The sequence below is a fragment of the Schistocerca nitens genome, unplaced genomic scaffold (assembly GCF_023898315.1).
Source record: "Schistocerca nitens isolate TAMUIC-IGC-003100 unplaced genomic scaffold, iqSchNite1.1 HiC_scaffold_466, whole genome shotgun sequence".
Lineage (NCBI taxonomy): Eukaryota > Metazoa > Arthropoda > Insecta > Orthoptera > Acrididae > Schistocerca > Schistocerca nitens.
The window spans coordinates 4,636,382-4,660,731 of record NW_026045999.1 but is presented as its reverse complement, the minus strand read 5'-3'; the positions used below and the strand labels follow the sequence as shown (position 1 = coordinate 4,660,731).

The 24,350-nt window shown below is 27.7% G+C and overlaps 2 protein-coding genes across 2 annotated transcripts in view; both read right to left on the bottom strand.

Moving 5' to 3' along the window:
- Positions 1–18,353, bottom strand: part of LOC126232197 (repetitive organellar protein-like) — a 29,043-nt gene extending 10,690 nt beyond the window's left edge. Inside the window, exons 1-19 of the mRNA XM_049942494.1 lie at positions 18,347–18,353; positions 18,089–18,245; positions 17,073–17,272; positions 16,773–17,011; positions 15,551–16,040; positions 14,547–14,650; positions 12,912–13,092; positions 12,344–12,551; positions 11,820–11,878; positions 11,443–11,698; positions 10,526–10,725; positions 10,226–10,464; positions 8,983–9,493; positions 7,979–8,082; positions 6,426–6,551; positions 5,855–6,000; positions 5,405–5,591; positions 5,105–5,323; positions 3,854–4,335 (exon numbers count right to left, since the gene is read on the bottom strand). Of these exons, the coding sequence (XP_049798451.1) occupies positions 3,854–4,335; positions 5,105–5,323; positions 5,405–5,591; positions 5,855–6,000; positions 6,426–6,551; positions 7,979–8,082; positions 8,983–9,493; positions 10,226–10,464; positions 10,526–10,725; positions 11,443–11,698; positions 11,820–11,878; positions 12,344–12,551; positions 12,912–13,092; positions 14,547–14,650; positions 15,551–16,040; positions 16,773–17,011; positions 17,073–17,272; positions 18,089–18,245; positions 18,347–18,353 (4,115 nt within the window). The remainder of the gene's footprint in view (positions 1–3,853; positions 4,336–5,104; positions 5,324–5,404; positions 5,592–5,854; positions 6,001–6,425; positions 6,552–7,978; positions 8,083–8,982; positions 9,494–10,225; positions 10,465–10,525; positions 10,726–11,442; positions 11,699–11,819; positions 11,879–12,343; positions 12,552–12,911; positions 13,093–14,546; positions 14,651–15,550; positions 16,041–16,772; positions 17,012–17,072; positions 17,273–18,088; positions 18,246–18,346) is intronic.
- Positions 18,354–19,329: 976 nt separating this feature from the next.
- Positions 19,330–24,314, bottom strand: LOC126232196 (golgin subfamily A member 6-like protein 7). The gene is made up of 6 exons (XM_049942493.1): positions 24,224–24,314; positions 23,032–23,375; positions 21,716–21,841; positions 20,645–20,852; positions 20,302–20,603; positions 19,330–19,674 (listed from the first exon to the last, which is right to left on the bottom strand). Exons 1-6 carry the CDS (start codon positions 24,312–24,314, stop codon positions 19,330–19,332), a joined length of 1,416 nt encoding a protein of 471 aa, XP_049798450.1.
- Between the last annotated feature and the right edge of the window lie 36 nt (positions 24,315–24,350).

Genomic DNA, 24,350 nt, shown 5'->3' with positions numbered 1-24,350 from the left:
TATCGATACTTATCATTATATATCGATACTTATCATTATATATCGATACTTATCATTATATATCCATACTTATCATTATATATCGATACTTTTCATTATATATCGATACTTTTCATTATATATCGATACTTTTCCTTATATATAGATACTTTTCGATATATATCAATACTTTTCGATATATATCGATACTATTCGATATGTATCGATACTTTTCGATATCTTTTCGGTACTTTTCGATATCTTTTCGGTACTTTTCGATATCTTATCGGTACTTTTCGATATCTTATCGATACTTTTCGATATATCGATACTTTTCGATATATCGATACTTTTCGATATATAGATACTTTTCGATAGATCGTAATTTTTCGATATGTCGATAGTTTTCGATATATCGATACTTATCGATATATCGATACTTATCGATATATCGATACTTTTCGATATATCGATACTTTTCGATATATCGATACTTTTCGATAAATCGATACTTCTCGATATATCGATATTTTTCGATATATCGATACTTTTCGATAAATCGATACTTCTCGATATATCGATACTTATCGATATATCGATACTTATCGATATATCGATACTTATCGATATATCGATACTTTTCGATATATCGATACTTTTCGATATATCGATACTTATCGATATATCGATATATCGATACTTATTGATATTAGGATACTTATCGATATATCGATACTTTTCGATATATCGATAGTTTTCGATATATCGATACTTATCGATATATCGGATATATCGATACATATCGATAAATCGATACTTTTCGATATACCGATACTTTTCGATATATCGATACTTTTCGATATCTTTTCGATACTTTTCGATATCTTTTCGATACTTTTCGATATCTTTTTCGATAGTTTTCGATATCTTTTCGATACTTTTCGATATCTTTTCGATACTTTTCATAATATATCGATACTTTTTATTATATATCGATACTTATCTTTATATATCGATACTTATCATTATATATCGATACTTATCATTATATATCGATACTTATCATTATATATCCATACTTATCATTATATATCGATACTTTTCATTATATATCGATACTTTTCATTATATATCGATACTTTTCCTTATATATAGATACTTTTCGATATATATCAATACTTTTCGATATATATCGATACTATTCGATATGTATCGATACTTTTCGATATCTTTTCGGTACTTTTCGATATCTTTTCGGTACTTTTCGATGTCTTATCGATACTTTTCGATATATCGATACTTTTCGATATATCGATACTTTTCGATATATAGATACTTTTCGATAGATCGTAATTTTTCGATATGTCGATAGTTTTCGATATATCGATACTTATCGATACTTATCGATATATCGATACTTATCGATATATCGATACTTTTCGATATATCGATACTTTTCGATATATCGATACTTTTCGATAAATCGATACTTCTCGATATATCGATATTTTTCGATATATCGATACTTTTCGATAAATCGATACTTCTCGATATATCGATACTTATCGATATATCGATACTTATCGATATATCGATACTTATCGATATATCGATACTTTTCGATATATCGATACTTTTCGATATATCGATACTTATCGATATATCGATATATCGATACTTATTGATATTAGGATACTTATCGATATATCGATACTTTTCGATATATCGATAGTTTTCGATATATCGATACTTATCGATATATCGGATATATCGATACTTATCGATAAATCGATACTTTTCGATATACCGATACTTTTCGATATATCGATACTTTTCGATATCTTTTCGATACTTTTCGATATCTTTTCGATACTTTTCGATATCTTTTTCGATACTTTTCGATATCTTTTCGATACTTTTCGATATCTTTTCGATACTTTTCATAATATATCGATACTTTTTATTATATATCGATACTTATCTTTATATATCGATACTTATCATTATATATCGATACTTATCATTATATATCGATACTTATCATTATATATCCATACTTATCATTATATATCGATACTTTTCATTATATATCGATACTTTTCATTATATATCGATACTTTTCCTTATATATAGATACTTTTCGATATATATCAATACTTTTCGATATATATCGATACTATTCGATATGTATCGATACTTTTCGATATCTTTTCGGTACTTTTCGATATCTTTTCGGTACTTTTCGATATCTTATCGGTACTTTTCGATATCTTATCGATACTTTTCGATATATCGATACTTTTCGATATATCGATACTTTTCGATATATAGATACTTTTCGATAGATCGTAATTTTTCGATATGTCGATAGTTTTCGATATATCGATACTTATCGATATATCGATACTTATCGATATATCGATACTTTTCGATATATCGATACTTTTCGATATATCGATACTTTTCGATAAATCGATACTTCTCGATATATCGATATTTTTCGATATATCGATACTTTTCGATAAATCGATACTTCTCGATATATCGATACTTATCGATATATCGATACTTATCGATATATCGATACTTATCGATATATCGATACTTTTCGATATATCGATACTTTTCGATATATCGATACTTATCGATATATCGATATATCGATACTTATTGATATTAGGATACTTATCGATATATCGATACTTTTCGATATATCGATAGTTTTCGATATATCGATACTTATCGATATATCGGATATATCGATACTTATCGATAAATCGATACTTTTCGATATACCGATACTTTTCGATATATCGATACTTTTCGATATCTTTTCGATACTTTTCGATATCTTTTCGATACTTTTCGATATCTTTTTCGATACTTTTCGATATCTTTTCGATACTTTTCGATATCTTTTCGATACTTTTCATTATATATCGATACTTTTTATTATATATCGATACTTATCTTTATATATCGATACTTATCATTATATATCGATACTTATCATTATATATCGATACTTATCATTATATATCCATACTTATCATTATATATCGATACTTTTCATTATATATCGATACTTTTCATTATATATCGATAGTTTTCCTTATATATCGATACTTTTCCTTATATATAGATACTTTTCGATATATATCAATACTTTTCGATATATATCGATACTATTCGATATATATCGATACTTTTCGATATCTTTTCGGTACTTTTCGATATCTTATCGGTACTTTTCGATATCTTATCGATACTTTTCGATATATCAATACTTTTCGATATATCGATACTTTTCGATATATCGATACTTTTCGATAGATCGATACTTTTCGATATGTCGATAGTTTTCGATATATCGATACTTATCGATATATCGATACTTATCGATATATCGATACTTTTCGATATATCGATACTTTTCGATATATCGATACTTTTCGATAAATCGATACTTCTCGATATATCGATACTTTTCGATATATCGATACTTTTCGATAAATCGATACTTCTCGATATATCGATACTTATCGATATATCGATACTTATCGATATATCGATACTTTTCGATATATCGATACTTTTCGATAGATCGATACTTTTCGATATGTCGATACTTTTCGATATATCGATACTTATCGATTTATCGATACTTATCGATATATCGATATATCGATACTTATTGATATTAGGATACTTATCGATATATCGATACTTTTCGATATATCGATACTTATCGATATATCGATACTTTTCGATATATCGATACTTTTCGATATATCGATACTTATCGATATATCGATACTTATCGATATATCGATACTTATCGATACATCGATACTTTTCGATATCTTTTCGATACTTTTCGATATCTTTACGATACTTTTCGATATCTTTTCGATACTTTTCGATATCTTTTCGATACTTTTCGATATCTTTTCGGTACTTTTCGATATCTTTTCGGTACTTGTCGATATCTTTTCGGTACTTGTCGATATCTTTTCGGTACTTGTCGATATCTTTTCGGTACTTTTCGATATCTTTTCGGTACTTTTCGATATCTTTTCGGTACTTTTCGATATATTTTCGGTACTTTTCGATATCTTTTCGGTACTTTTCGATATCTTTTCGGTACTTTTCGATATCTTTTCGGTACTTTTCGATATCTTTTCGGTACTTTTCGATATCTTTTCGGTACTTTTCGAAATCTTTTCGGTACTTTTCGAAATCTTTTCGGTACTTTTCGATATCTTTTCGGTACTTTTCGATATCTTTTCGGTACTTTTCGATATCTTTTCGGTACTTTTCGATATCTTTCCGGTACTTTTCGATATCTTTTCGGTACTTTTCGATATCTTTTCGGTACTTATCGATATATCGATACTTATCGATATATCGATACTTATCGATATATCGATACTTTTCGATATATCGATACTTTTCGATATATCGATACTTTTCGATACATCGATACTTTTCGATACATCGATACTTTTCGATACATCGATACTTTTCGATATTTCGATACTTTTCGATATATCGATACTTTACGATTTATCGATACTTTTCGATATATCGATACTTTTCGTTATATCGATACTTATCGATATATCGATACTTATCGATATATCGATACTTATCGATACATCGATACTTATCGATACATCGATACTTATCGATACATCGATACTTTTCGATATATCGATATTATCGATATATCGATACTTTTCGATATATCGATACTTTTCGTTATATCGATACTTTTCGATATATCGATACTTTTCGATATATCGATACTTATCGATATATCGATACTTTTCGATATCTTTTCGATACTTATCGATATATCGATACTTTTCGATATCTTTTCGATACTTTTCGATATCTTTTCGATACTTTTCGATATCTTTTCGGTACTTTTCGATATCTTTTCGGTACTTTTCGATATCTTTTCGGTACTTATATATCGATACTTATCATTATATATCGATACTTATCATTATATATCGATACTTTTATTTATATATCGATACTTTTAATTATATATCGATACTTTTCATTATATATAGATACTTTTCGATATATATAGATACTTTTCGATATATATAGATACTTTTCGATATATATAGATACTTTTCGATATCTTTTCGATACTTTTCGATATCTTTTCGATATCTTTTCGATACTTTTCGATGTCTTTTCGATACTTTTCGATATCTTTTCGATACTTATCGATATCTTTTCGATACTTATCTATATCTTTTCGATACTTATCGATATCTTTTCGATACTTATCGATATCTTTTCGATACTTATCGATATCTTTTCGATACTTTTCATTATATATCGATACTTTTCATTATATATCGATACTTTTTATTATATATAGATAATTTTCATTGTATATAGATACTTTTCGATATCTTTTCGATACCTTTCGATATCTTTTCGATACTTTTCGATATCTTTTCGGTACTTTTCGATATCTTTTCGGTACTTTTCGATATCTTTTCGGTACTTTTGGATATCTTTTCGGTACTTTTGGATATCTTTTCGGCACTTTTTGATATCTTTTCGATATTTTCGATATCTTTTCGGTACTTTTCGATATATCGGTACTTTTCGATATATCGATACTTTACGATATATCGATACTTTTCGATATATCGATACTTTTCGATATATCGATACTTATCGATATATCGATACTTATCGATATATCGATACTTATCGATATATCGATACTTATCGATACTTATCGATATATCGGTACTTATCGATATATCGGTACTTTTCGATATATCGGTACTTTTCGATATATCGATACTTATCGATATATCGATACTTTTCGATATATCGATACTTTTCGATATCTTTTCGATACTTTTCGATATCATTTCGATACTTTTCGATATCTTTTCGATACTTTTCGATATCTTTTCGATACTTTTTGATATCTTTTAGATACTTTTCGATATCTTTTCGGTACTTTTCGATATCTTTTCGGTACTTACCGATATCTTTTCGGTACTTATCGATATCTTTTCGATACGTATCGATATATCGATACTTATCGATATATCGATACTTATCGATACTTATCGTTATATCGATACTTATCGATATATCGATACTTTTCGATATATCGATACTTTTCGATATCTTATCGATACTTATCGATATATCGATACTTTTCGATATATCGATACTTTTCGATATATCGATTTTTTTCGATATATCGATACTTTTCGATATATCGATACTTTTCGATATATCGATACTTTTCGATATATCGATACTTTTCGATACATCGATACTTATCGATTTATCGATACTTTTCGATATATCGATACTTATCGATATATCGGATGTATCAATACTTATCGATATATCGATACTTTTCGATATATCGATACTTATCGATATAACGATACTTTTCGATATCTTTTCTTCGATCTTTTCGATACTTTTCGATATCTTTTCGATACTTTTCGATACTTTTCGATATCTTTTCGATACTTTTCGATATCTTTTCGATACTTTTCGATATCTTTTCGATACTTTTCATTATATATCGACACTTTTTATTATATATCGATACCTTTCATTATATATCGATACTTTTTATTATATATCGATACCTTTCATTATATATCGATACTTATCATTATATATCGATACCTATCATTATATATCGATACTTACCATTATATATCGATACTTATCATTATATATCCATACTTATCATTATATATCGATACTTTTCATTATATATCGATACTTTTCATTATATATCGATACTTTTCCTTATATATAGATACTTTTCGATATATATCGATACTTTTCGATATATATCGATACTATTCGATACGTTTCGATATCTTTTCGGAACTTTTCGATATCTTTTCGGTACTTTTCGATATCTTATCGATACTTATCGATATATCGATACTTTTCGATATTTCGATACTTTTCGATATATCGATACTTTTCGATATATCGATACTTTTCGATATATCGATACTTTTCGATAAATCGATACTTTTCGATATATCGACACTTTTCGATATATCGATACTTTTCGATATATCGATACTTTTCGATATATCGATACTTATCGATATATCGATACTTATCGATTTACCGATACTTTTCAATATATCGATACTTATCGATATATCGGATATATCGATACTTATCGATATATCGGATATATCGATACTTATCGATATATCGATACTTTTCGATATATCGATACTTATCGATATATCGATACTTTGCGATATCTTATCGATACTTTTCGATCTTTTCGATACTTTTCGATATCTTTTCGATAGCTATCGATATAACGATACTTTTCGATATATCGATACTTATCGATATATCGATACTTATCGATATATCGATACTTTTCGATATATCGATGCTTATCGATATATCGATACTTATCGATATATCGATACTTATCGATATATCGATACTTTTCGATATATCGATTCTTATCGATATATCGATACTTATCGATATATCGATATATAGATACTTATTGATATATGGATACTTATCGATATATCGATACTTTTCGATATATCGATACTATTCGATATATCCATAATTATCGATATATCGATACTTTTCGATATTTCGATACTTCTCGATAGATCGATACTTATCGATATATCGATACTTTGCGATATATCGATACTTATCGATATATCGATACTTTTCGATATATCGATACTTTTCGATATATCGATACTTATCGATATATCGATACTTTTCGATATATCGACACTTTTCGATATATCGATACTTATGGATATATCGATACTTTTCGATATATCGATACTTTTCGATATATCGATAGTTTTCGATATATCGATACTTATCGATATATCGGATATATCGATACTTATCGATAAATCGATACTTTTCGATATATCGATACTTTTCGATATATCGATACTTTTCGATATCTTTTCGATACTTTTCGATATCTTTTCGATACTTTTCGATATCTTTTTCGATACTTTTCGATATCTTTTCGATACTTTTCGATATCTTTTCGATACTTTTCATAATATATCGATACTTTTTATTATATATCGATACTTATCTTTATATATAGATACTTATCATTATATATCGATACTTATCATTATATATCGATACTTATCATTATATATCCATACTTATCATTATATATCGATACTTTTCATTATATATCGATACTTTTCATTATATATCGATAGTTTTCCTTATATATCGATACTTTTCCTTATATATAGATACTTTTCGATATATATCAATACTTTTCGATATATATCGATACTATTCGATATATATCGATACTTTTCGATATGTTTTCGGTACTTTTCGATATCTTATCGGTACTTTTCGATATCTTATCGATACTTTTCGATATATCGATACTTTTCGATATATCGATACTTTTCGATATATAGATACTTTTCGATAGATCGATACTTTTCGATATGTCGATAGTTTTCGATATATCGATACTTATCGATATATCGAAACTTATCGATATATCGATACTTTTCGATATATCGATACTTTTCGATATATCGATACTTTTCGATAAATCGATACTTCTCGATATATCGATACTTTTCGTTATATCGATACTTTTCGATAAATCGATACTTCTCGATATATCGATACTTATCGATATATCGATACTTATCGATATATCGATACTTATCGATATATCGATACTTTTCGATATATCGATACTTTTCGATATATCGATACTTATCGATATATCGATATATCGATACTTATTGATATTAGGATACTTATCGATATATCGATACTTTTCGATATATCGATACTTATCGATATATCGATACTTTTCGATATATCGATACTTTTCGATATATCGATACTTTTCGATATATCGATACTTTTCGATATATCGATACTTATCGATATATCGATACTTATCGATATATCGATACTTATCGATACATCGATACTTTTCGATATCTTTTCGATACTTTTCGATATCTTTACGATACTTTTCGATATCTTTTCGATACTTTTCGATATCTTTTCGATACTTTTCGATATCTTTTCGGTACTTTTCGATATCTTTTCGGTACTTGTCGATATCTTTTCGGTACTTGTCGATATCTTTTCGGTACTTGTCGATATCTTTTCGGTACTTGTCGATATCTTTTCGGTACTTTTCGATATCTTTTCGGTACTTTTCGATATCTTTTCGGTACTTTTCGATATCTTTTCGGTATTTTTCGATATCTTTTCGGTACTTTTCGATATCTTTTCGGTACTTTTCGATATCTTTTCGGTACTTTTCGATATCTTTTCGGTACTTTTCGAAATCTTTTCGGTACTTTTCGAAATCTTTTCGGTACTTTTCGATATCTTTTCGGTACTTTTCGATATCTTTTCGGTACTTTTCGATATCTTTTCGGTACTTTTCGATATCTTTCCGGTACTTTTCGATATCTTTTCGGTACTTTTCGATATCTTTTCGGTACTTATCGATATATCGATACTTATCGATATATCGATACTTATCGATATATCGATACTTTTCGATATATCGATACTTTTCGATATATCGATACTTTTCGATACATCGATACTTTTCGATACATCGATACTTTTCGATACATCGATACTTTTCGATATTTCGATACTTTTCGATATATCGATACTTTACGATTTATCGATACTTTTCGATATATCGATACTTTTCGATATATCGATACTTATCGATATATCGATACTTATCGATATATCGATACTTATCGATACATCGATACTTATCGATACATCGATACTTATCGATACATCGATACTTTTCGATATATCGATACTTTTCGATATATCGATACTTTTCGTTATATCGATACTTTTCGATATATCGATACTTTTCGATATATCGATACTTATCGATATATCGATACTTTTCGATATCTTTTCGATACTTATCGATATATCGATACTTTTCGATATCTTTTCGATACTTTTCGATATCTTTTCGATACTTTTCGATATCTTTTCGGTACTTTTCGATATCTTTTCGGTACTTTTCGATATCTTTTCGGTACTTATATATCGATACTTATCATTATATATCGATACTTATCATTATATATCGATACTTTTCATTATATATCGATACTTTTAATTATATATCGATACTTTTCATTATATATAGATACTTTTCGATATATATAGATACTTTTCGATATATATAGATACTTTGCAATATCTTTTCGATACTTTTCGATATCTTTTCGATATCTTTTCGATACTTTTCGATGTCTTTTCGATACTTTTCGATATCTTTTCGATACTTATCGATATCTTTTCGATACTTATCTATATCTTTTCGATACTTATCGATATCTTTTCGATACTTATCGATATCTTTTCGATACTTATCGATATCTTTTCGATACTTTTCATTATATATCGATACTTTTCATTATATATCGATACTTTTTATTATATATAGATACTTTTCATTATATATAGATACTTTTTATTATATATAGATACTTTTCATTATATATAGACACTTTTCGATATCTTTTCGATACTTTTCGATATCTTTTCGATACTTTTGGATATCTTTTCGGTACTTTTGGATATCTTTTCGGCACTTTTCGATATCTTTTCGATATTTTCGACATCTTTTCGGTACTTTTCGATATATCGGTACTTTTCGATATATCGATACTTTACGATATATCGATACTTTTCGATATATCGATACTTTTCGATACATCGATACTTATCGATATATCGATACTTATCGATATATCGATACTTATCGATATATCGATACTTATCGATACTTATCGATATATCGGTACTTATCGATATATCGGTACTTTTCGATATACCGGTACTTTTCGATATATCGATACTTATCGATATATCGATACTTTTCGATATATCGATACTTTTCGATATCTTTTCGATACTTTTCGATATCATTTCGATACTTTTCGATATCTTATCGATACTTTTCGATATCTTTTCGATACTTTTTGATATCTTTTCGATACTTTTCGATATCTTTTCGGTACTTTTCGATATCTTTTCGGTACTTATCGATATCTTTTCGGTACTTATCGATATCTTTTCGATACGTATCGATATATCGATACTTATCGATATATCGATACTTATCGATACTTATCGATATATCGATACTTATCGATATATCGATACTTTTCGATATATCGATACTTTTCGATATCTTATCGATACTTATCGATATATCGATACTTTTCGATATATCGATACTTTTCGATATATCGATTTTTTTCGATATATCGATACTTTTCGATATATCGATACTTTTCGATATATCGATACTTTTCGATATATCGATACTTTTCGATATATCGATACTTATCGATTTATCGATACTTTTCGATATATCGATACTTATCGATATATCGGATATATCGATACTTATCTATATATCGATACTTATCGATATATCGATACTTTTCGATATATCGATACTTATCGATATATCGATACTTTTCGATATCTTTTCTTCGATCTTTTCGATACTTTTCGATATCTTTTCGATACTTTTCGATATCTTTATGATACTTTTCGATATCTTTTCGATACTTTTCGATATCTTTTCGATACTTTTCTATATCTTTTCGATACTTTTCATTATATATCGATACTTTTTATTATATATCGATACCTTTCATTATATATCGATACTTAACATTATATATCGATACTTATCATTATATATCGATACTTATCATTATATATCCATACTTATCATTATATATCGATACTTTTCGTTATATATCGATACTTTTCCTTATATATAGATACTATTCGATATATATCGATACTATTCGATATATATCGATACTTTTCGTTATCTTTTCGTTACTTTTCGATATCTTATCGGTACTTTTCGATATCTTATCGATACTTATCGATATATCGATACTTTTCGATATATCGATACTTTTCGATATCTTTTCGATACTTTTCGATATATCGATACTTTTCGATATATCGATACTTTTCGATATATCGATACCTCTCGATATATCGATACTTATCGATATATCGATACTTTTCGATATATCGATACTTTTCGATATATTGATACTTTTCGATATATGGATACTTTTCGATACATCGATACTTAGCGATATATCGTTACTTTTCGATATATCGATACTTTTCGATATATCGATACTTCTCGATATATCGATACTTCTCCGTATATCGATACTTATCGATATATCGATACTTATCGATATATCGATACTTATCGATATATCGATACTTTTCGATATATCGATACTTATCGATATATCGATACTTTTCGATATCTTTTCTTCGATCTTTTCGATACTTTTCGATATCTTTTCGATACTTTTCGATATCTTTATGATACTTTTCGATATCTTTTCGATACTTTTCGATATCTTTTCGATACTTTTTGATATCTTTTAGATACTTTTCGATATCTTTTCGGTACTTTTCGATATCTTTTCGGTACTTATCGATATCTTTTCGGTACTTATCGATATCTTTTCGATACGTATCGATATATCGATACTTATCGATATATCGACACTTATCGATACTTATCGTTATATCGATACTTATCGATATATCGATACTTTTCGATATATCGATACTTTTCGATATCTTATCGATACTTATCGATATATCGATACTTTTCGATATATCGATACTTTTCGATATATCGATTTTTTTCGATATATCGATACTTTTCGATATATCGATACTTTTCGATATATCGATACTTTTCGATATATCGATACTTTTCGATACATCGATACTTATCGATTTATCGATACTTTTCGATATATCGATACTTATCGATATATCGGATGTATCAATACTTATCGATATATCGATACTTTTCGATATATCGATACTTATCGATATAACGATACTTTTCGATATCTTTTCTTCGATCTTTTCGATACTTTTCGATATCTTTTCGATACTTTTCGATACTTTTTCGATATCTTTTCGATACTTTTCGATATCTTTTCGATACTTTTCGATATCTTTTCGATACTTTTCATTATATATCGACACTTTTTATTATATATCGATACCTTTCATTATATATCGATACTTTTTATTATATATCGATACCTTTCATTATATATCGATACTTATCATTATATATCGATACCTATCATTATATATCGATACTTACCATTATATATCGATACTTATCATTATATATCCATACTTATCATTATATATCGATACTTTTCATTATATATCGATACTTTTCATTATATATCGATACTTTTCCTTATATATAGATACTTTTCGATATATATCGATACTTTTCGATATATATCGATACTATTCGATACGTTTCGATATCTTTTCGGAACTTTTCGATATCTTTTCGGTACTTTTCGATATCTTATCGATACTTATCGATATATCGATACTTTTCGATATTTCGATACTTTTCGATATATCGATACTTTTCGATATATCGATACTTTTCGATATATCGATACTTTTCGATAAATCGATACTTTTCGATATATCGACACTTTTCGATATATCGATACTTTTCGATATATCGATACTTTTCGATATATCGATACTTATCGATATATCGATACTTATCGATTTACCGATACTTTTCAATATATCGATACTTATCGATATATCGGATATACCGATACTTATCGATATATCGGATATATCGATACTTATCGATATATCGGATATATCGATACTTATCGATATATCGATACTTTTCGATATATCGATACTTATCGATATATCGATACTTTGCGATATCTTATCGATACTTTTCGATCTTTTCGATACTTTTCGATATCTTTTCGATAGCTATCGATATAACGATACTTTTCGATATATCGATACTTATCGATATATCGATACTTATCGATATATCGATACTTTTCGATATATCGATGCTTATCGATATATCGATACTTATCGATATATCGATACTTATCGATATATCGATACTTTTCGATATATCGATTCTTATCGATATATCGATACTTATCGATATATCGATATATAGATACTTATTGATATATGGATACTTATCGATATATCGATACTTTTCGATATATCGATACTATTCGATATATCCATAATTATCGATATATCGATACTTTTCGATATTTCGATACTTCTCGATAGATCGATACTTATCGATATATCGATACTTTGCGATATATCGATACTTATCGATATATCGATACTTTTCGATATATCGATACTTTTCGATATATCGATACTTATCGATATATCGATACTTTTCGATATATCGACACTTTTCGATATATCGATACTTATGGATATATCGATACTTTTCGATATATCGATACTTTTCGATATATCGATAGTTTTCGATATATCGATACTTATCGATATATCGGATATATCGATACTTATCGATAAATCGATACTTTTCGATATATCGATACTTTTCGATATATCGATACTTTTCGATATCTTTTCGATACTTTTCGATATCTTTTCGATACTTTTCGATATCTTTTTCGATACTTTTCGATATCTTTTCGATACTTTTCGATATCTTTTCGATACTTTTCATAATATATCGATACTTTTTATTATATATCGATACTTATCTTTATATATCGATACTTATCATTATATATCGATACTTATCATTATATATCGATACTTATCATTATATATCCATACTTATCATTATATATCGATACTTTTCATTATATATCGATACTTTTCATTATATATCGATAGTTTTCCTTATATATCGATACTTTTCCTTATATATAGATACTTTTCGATATATATCAATACTTTTCGATATATATCGATACTATTCGATATATATCGATACTTTTCGATATGTTTTCGGTACTTTTCGATATCTTATCGGTACTTTTCGATATCTTATCGATACTTTTCGATATATCGATACTTTTCGATATATCGATACTTTTCGATATATAGATACTTTTCGATAGATCGATACTTTTCGATATGTCGATAGTTTTCGATATATCGATACTTATCGATATATCGAAACTTATCGATATATCGATACTTTTCGATATATCGATACTTTTCGATATATCGATACTTTTCGATAAATCGATACTTCTCGATATATCGATACTTTTCGTTATATCGATACTTTTCGATAAATCGATACTTCTCGATATATCGATACTTATCGATATATCGATACTTATCGATATATCGATACTTATCGATATATCGATACTTTTCGATATATCGATACTTTTCGATATATCGATACTTATCGATATATCGATATATCGATACTTATTGATATTAGGATACTTATCGATATATCGATACTTTTCGATATATCGATACTTATCGATATATCGATACTTTTCGATATATCGATACTTTTCGATATATCGATACTTTTCGATATATCGATACTTTTCGATATATCGATACTTATCGATATATCGATACTTATCGATATATCGATACTTATCGATACATCGATACTTTTCGATATCTTTTCGATACTTTTCGATATCTTTACGATACTTTTCGATATCTTTTCGATACTTTTCGATATCTTTTCGATACTTTTCGATATCTTTTCGGTACTTGTCGATATCTTTTCGGTACTTGTCGATATCTTTTCGGTACTTGTCGATATCTTTTCGGTACTTGTCGATATCTTTTCGGTACTTTTCGATATCTTTTCGGTACTTTTCGATATCTTTTCGGTACTTTTCGATATCTTTTCGGTATTTTTCGATATCTTTTCGGTACTTTTCGATATCTTTTCGGTACTTTTCGATATCTTTTCGGTACTTTTCGATATCTTTTCGGTACTTTTCGAAATCTTTTCGGTACTTTTCGAAATCTTTTCGGTACTTTTCGATATCTTTTCGGTACTTTTCGATATCTTTTCGGTACTTTTCGATATCTTTTCGGTACTTTTCGATATCTTTCCGGTACTTTTCGATATCTTTTCGGTACTTTTCGATATCTTTTCGGTACTTATCGATATATCGATACTTATCGATATATCGATACTTATCGATATATCGATACTTTTCGATATATCGATACTTTTCGATATATCGATACTTTTCGATACATCGATACTTTTCGATACATCGATACTTTTCGATACATCGATACTTTTCGATATTTCGATACTTTTCGATATATCGATACTTTACGATTTATCGATACTTTTCGATATATCGATACTTTTCGATATATCGATACTTATCGATATATCGATACTTATCGATATATCGATACTTATCGATACATCGATACTTATCGATACATCGATACTTATCGATACATCGATACTTTTCGATATATCGATACTTTTCGATATATCGATACTTTTCGTTATATCGATACTTTTCGATATATCGATACTTTTCGATATATCGATACTTATCGATATATCGATACTTTTCGATATCTTTTCGATACTTATCGATATATCGATACTTTTCGATATCTTTTCGATACTTTTCGATATCTTTTCGATACTTTTCGATATCTTTTCGGTACTTTTCGATATCTTTTCGGTACTTTTCGATATCTTTTCGGTACTTATATATCGATACTTATCATTATATATCGATACTTATCATTATATATCGATACTTTTCATTATATATCGATACTTTTAATTATATATCGATACTTTTCATTATATATAGATACTTTTCGATATATATAGATACTTTTCGATATATATAGATACTTTTCGATATCTTTTCGATACTTTTCGATATCTTTTCGATATCTTTTCGATACTTTTCGATGTCTTTTCGATACTTTTCGATATCTTTTCGATACTTATCGATATCTTTTCGATACTTATCTATATCTTTTCGATACTTATCGATATCTTTTCGATACTTATCGATATCTTTTCGATACTTATCGATATCTTTTCGATACTTTTCATTATATATCGATACTTTTCATTATATATCGATACTTTTTATTATATATAGATACTTTTCATTATATATAGATACTTTTTATTATATATAGATACTTTTCATTATATATAGACACTTTTCGATATCTTTTCGATACTTTTCGATATCTTTTCGATACTTTTGGATATCTTTTCGGTACTTTTGGATATCTTTTCGGCACTTTTCGATATCTTTTCGATATTTTCGACATCTTTTCGGTACTTTTCGATATATCGGTACTTTTCGATATATCGATACTTTACGATATATCGATACTTTTCGATATATCGATACTTTTCGATACATCGATACTTATCGATATATCGATACTTATCGATATATCGATACTTATCGATATATCGATACTTATCGATACTTATCGATATATCGGTACTTATCGATATATCGGTACTTTTCGATATACCGGTACTTTTCGATATATCGATACTTATCGATATATCGATACTTTTCGATATATCGATACTTTTCGATATCTTTTCGATACTTTTCGATATCATTTCGATACTTTTCGATATCTTATCGATACTTTTCGATATCTTTTCGATACTTTTTGATATCTTTTCGATACTTTTCGATATCTTTTCGGTACTTTTCGATATCTTTTCGGTACTTATCGATATCTTTTCGGTACTTATCGATATCTTTTCGATACGTATCGATATATCGATACTTATCGATATATCGATACTTATCGATACTTATCGATATATCGATACTTATCGATATATCGATACTTTTCGATATATCGATACTTTTCGATATCTTATCGATACTTATCGATATATCGATACTTTTCGATATATCGATACTTTTCGATATATCGATTTTTTTCGATATATCGATACTTTTCGATATATCGATACTTTTCGATATATCGATACTTTTCGATATATCGATACTTTTCGATATATCGATACTTATCGATTTATCGATACTTTTCGATATATCGATACTTATCGATATATCGGATATATCGATACTTATCGATATATCGATACTTATCGATATATCGATACTTTTCGATATATCGATACTTATCGATATATCGATACTTTTCGATATCTTTTCTTCGATCTTTTCGATACTTTTCGATATCTTTTCGATACTTTTCGATATCTTTATGATACTTTTCGATATCTTTTCGATACTTTTCGATATCTTTTCGATACTTTTCTATATCTTTTCGATACTTTTCATTATATATCGATACTTTTTATTATATATCGATACCTTTCATTATATATCGATACTTATCATTATATATCGATACTTATCATTATATATCGATACTTATCATTATATATCCATACTTATCATTATATATCGATACTTTTCGTTATATATCGATACTTTTCCTTATATATAGATACTATTCGATATATATCGATACTATTCGATATATATCGATACTTTTCGTTATCTTTTCGTTACTTTTCGATATCTTATCGGTACTTTTCGATATCTTATCGATACTTATCGATATATCGATACTTTTCGATATATCGATACTTTTCGATATCTTTTCGATACTTTTCGATATATCGATACTTTTCGATATATCGATACTTTTCGATATATCGATACCTCTCGATATATCGATACTTATCGATATATCGATACTTTTCGATATATCGATACTTTTCGATATATTGATACTTTTCGATATATGGATACTTTTCGATACATCGATACTTAGCGATATATCGTTACTTTTCGATATATCGATACTTTTCGATATATCGATACTTCTCGATATATCGATACTTCTCCGTATATCGATACTTATCGATATATCGATACTTATCGATATATCGATACTTATCGATGTATCGATACTTATCGATATATCGATACTTTTCGATATATCGATACTTATCGATATATCGATACTTATCGATATATACTTATACTTATCGATATATCGATATATATATATATATATATATATATATATATATATATATATATATATATATATATATATCAGAATATCGATATATCAATACTTATTGATATATGGATACTTATCGATATATCGATACTTTTCGATATATCGATCCTTATCGATATATCGATACTTTTCGATACATCGATACTTTTCGATATATCGATACTTTTCGATATATCGATACTTTTCGATATATCGATACTTTTTGATATATCGATACTTATCGATAAATCGATACTTATCGATATATCGATACTTATCGATATATCGATATTTATCGATACATTTATACTTTTCGATATCTTTTCGATACTTTTCGATATCTTTACGATACTTTTCGATATCTTAACGATACTTTTCGATATCTTTTCGATACTTTTCGATATCTTTTCGGTACTTTTCGATATCTTTTCGGTACTTGTCGATATCTTTTCGGTACTTTTCGATATCTTTTCGGTACTTTTCGATATCTTTTCGGTACTTTTCGATATCTTTTCGGTACTTTTCGATATATTTTCGGTACTTTTCGATATCTTTTCGGTACTTTTCGATATCTTTTCGGTACTTTTCGAAATCTTTTCGGTACTTTTCGATATCTTTTCGGTACTTTTTGATATCTTTTCGGTACTTTTCGATATCTTTTCGGTACTTTTCGATATCTTTTCGGTACTTTTCGATATCTTTTCGGTACTTTTCGATATCTTTTCGGTACTTATCGATATATCGATACTTATCGATATATCGATAGTTATCGATATATCGATACTTTTCGATATATCGATACCTTTCGATATATCGAAACTTATCGATATATCGATACTTATAGATATATCGATACTTTTTCGATATATCGATACTTTACGATATTTCGATGCTTTTCGATATATCGATACTTATCGATATATCGATACTTTTCGATATATCGATACTTTTCGATATATCGATGCTTTTCGTTATATCGATACTTTTCGATATATCGATACTTTTCGATATATCGATACTTATCGATATATCGATACTTTTCGATATCTTTTCGATACTTATCTATATATCGATACTTTTCGATATCTTTTCGATACTTTTCGATAACTTTTCGATACTTTTCGATATCTTTTCGGTACTTTTCGATATCTTTTCGGTACTTTTCGATATCTTTTCGGTACTTATATATCGATACTTATCATTATATATCGATACTTATCATTATATATCGATACTTTTCATTATATATCGATACTTTTAATTATATATCGATACTTTTCATTATATATAGATACTTTTCGATATATATGGATACTTTTCGATATATATAGATACTTTTCGATATATATAGATACTTTTCGATATCTTTTCGATACTTTTCGATATCTTTTCGATACTTTTCGATATCTTTTCGATATCTTTTCGATACTTTTCGATGTCTTTTCGATACTTTTCGATATCTTTTCGATACTTTTCGATATCTTTTCGATACTTATCGATACCTTTTCGATACTTATCTATGTCTTTTCGATACTTATCGATATCTTTTCGATACTTATCGATATCTTTTCGATACTTATCGATATCTTTTCGATACTTATCGATATCTTTTCGATACTTTTCATTATATATCGATACTTTTCATTATATATCGATACTTTTTATTATATATAGATACTTTTCATTATATATAGATACTTTTCGATATCTTTTCGATACTTTTCGATATCTTTTCGATACTTTTCGATATCTTTTCGATACTTTTCGATATCTTTTCGATACTTTTCGATATATTTTCGGTACTTTACGATACCTTTTCGGTACTTTTCGATATCTTTTCGGTACTTTTCGATATCTTTTCGGTACTTTTCGATATCTTTTCGGTACTTTTCGATATCTTTTCGGTACTTTTCGATATATCGATACTTATCGATATATCGATACTTATCGATATATCGATACTTATCGATATATCGATACTTATCGATATATCGATACTTTTCGATATATCGATACTTTTCGATATATCTATACTTATCGATATATCGATACTTATCGATATATCGATACTTTTCGATATATCGATACTTTTCGATATCTTTTCGATACTTTTCGATATCTTTTCGATACTTTTCGATATCTTTTCGATACTTTTCGATATCTTTTCGATACTTTTCATTATATATCGATAGTTTTCATTATATATCGATACTTTTCATTATATATCGATACTTTTCATTATATATCGATACTTTTCATTATATATCGATACTTTTGCTTATATATCGATACTTTTCCTTATATATAGATACTTTTCGATATATATCGATACTTTTCGATATCTTTTCGGTACTTATCGATATCTTTTCGGTACTTATCGATATCTTTTCGATACTTTTCGATATATCGATACTTATCGATATATCGATACTTTTCGATATATCGATACTTTTCGATATATCGATACTTTTCGATATCTTATCGATACTTATCGATGTATCGATACTTTTCGATATATCGATACTTTTCGATATATCGATACTTTTAGATATATCGATAATTTTCGATATATCGATACTTTTCGATATATCGATACTTTTCGATATATCGATACTCATCGATTTATCGATACTTATCGATTTATCGATACTTTTCGATATATCGATACTTATCGATATACCGGATATATCAATACTTATCGATATATCGATACTTTTCGATATATCGATACTTATGGATATAACGATACTTTTCGATATCTTTTCTTCGATCTTTTCGATACTTTTCGATATCTTTTCGATACTTTTCGATACTTTTCGATATCTTTTCGATACTTTTCGATATCTTTTCGATACTTTTCGATATCTTTTCGATACTTTTAATTATATATCGATACTTTTTATTATATATCGATACCTTTCATTATATATCGATACTTTTTATTATATATCGATACCTTTCATTATATATCGATACTTATCATTATATATCGATACCTATCATTATATATCGATACTTATCATTATATATCGATACTTATCATTATATATCCATACTTATCATTATATATCGATACTTTTCATTATATATCGATACTTTTCATTATATATCGATACTTTTCCTTATATATAGATACTTTTCGATATATATCGATACTTTTCGATATATATCGATACTATTCGATACGTTTCGATATCTTTTCGGTACTTTTCGATATCTTTTCGGTACTTTTCGATATCTTATCGATACTCTTCGATATATCGATACTTTTCGATATTACGATACTTTTCGATATATCGATACTTTTCGATATATCGATACTTTTCGATATATCGATACTTTTCGATAAATCGATACTTTTCGATATATCGACACTTTTCGATATATCGATACTTTTCGATATACCGATACTTTTCGATATATCGATACTTATCGATATATCGGTACTTATCGATTTACCGAAACTTTTCGATATATCGATACTTATCGATATATCGGATATATCGATACTTATCGATATATCGATACTTTTCGATATATCGATACTTATCGATATATCGATACTATGCGATATCTTTTCGATACTTTTCGATCTTTTCGATACTTTTCGATATCTTTTCGATACTTATCGACATAACGACACTTTTCGATATATCGATACTTATCGATATATCGATACTTATCGATATATCGTTACTTTTCGATAAATCGATACTTATCGATATATCGATACTTATCGATATATCGATACTTATCGATATATCGATACTTATCGATATATCGATATATAGATACTTATTGATATATGGATACTTATCGATATATCGATACTTTTCGATATTTCGATACTATTCGATATATCCATACTTATCGATATATCGATACTTTTCGATATTTCGATACTTCTCGGTATATCGATACTTATCGATATATCGATACTTATCGATATATCGATACTTATCGATATATCGATACTTATCGATATATCGATACTTATCGATATATCGATACTTTTCGATATATCGATACTTATCGATATATCGAAACTTTTCGATATATCGATACTTTTCGATATATATAGATACTTTTCGATATATATAGATACTTTTCGATATCTTTTCGATACTTTTCGATACCTTTTCGATACTTTTCGATATCTTTTCGATACTTTTCGATATCTTTTCGATACTTTTCGATATCTTTTCGATACTTTTCGATAACTTTTCGATACTTTTCGGTATCTTTTCGATACTTTTCGATAACTTTTCGATACTTTTCGATGTCTTTTCGATACTTTTCGATATCTTTTCGAAACTTATCTATATCTTTTCGATACTTATCGATATCTTTTCGATACTTATCGATATCTTTTCGATACTTATCGATATCTTTTCGATACTTATCGATATCTTTTCGATACTTTTCACATTATATATCGATACTTTTCATTATATATCGATACTTTTTAATATATGTAGATACTTTTCATTATATATAGACACTTTTCGATATCTTTTCGATACTTTTCGATATCTTTTCGATACTTTTCGATATCTTTTCGATACTTTTCGATATCTTTTCGGCACTTTCCGATATATCGATACTTATCGATATATCGGTACTTTTCGATATATCGATACTTTCGATATATCGATACTTTTCGATATATCGATACTTTTCGATATATCGATACTTTTCGATATATCGATACTTTTCGATATATCGATACTTTTCGATACATCGATACTTATCGATATATCGATACTTATCGATATATCGACAATTATCGATATATCGATACTTATCGATATATCGATACTTATCGATATATCGATACTTATCGATATATCGATACTTATCGACTCTTATCGATATATCGATACTTATCGATATATCGATACTTATCGATATATCGATACTTTTCGATGTATCGATACTTTTCGATATATCGATACTTATCGATATATCGATACTTTTCGATAAATCGATACTTTTCGATACATCGATACTTATCGATATATCGATACTTATCGATACATTGATACTTATCGATATATCGATATTTTTCGATACATCGATATCGATATATTGATACTTTTCGATATATCGATACTTATCGATATATCGATACTTTTCGATACATCGATACTTATCGATATATCGATACTTATCGATATGTCGATACTTACCGATATATCGATACTTTTCGATATGTCGATACTTATCGATATATCGATACTTATCGATATATCGATACTTTTCGATATCTTTTCGATACTTTTCGATATCTTTTCGATACTTTTTGATATCTTTTCGATACTTTTCGATATCTTTTCGATACTTTTCATTATATATCGATACTTTTCATTATATATCGATACTTT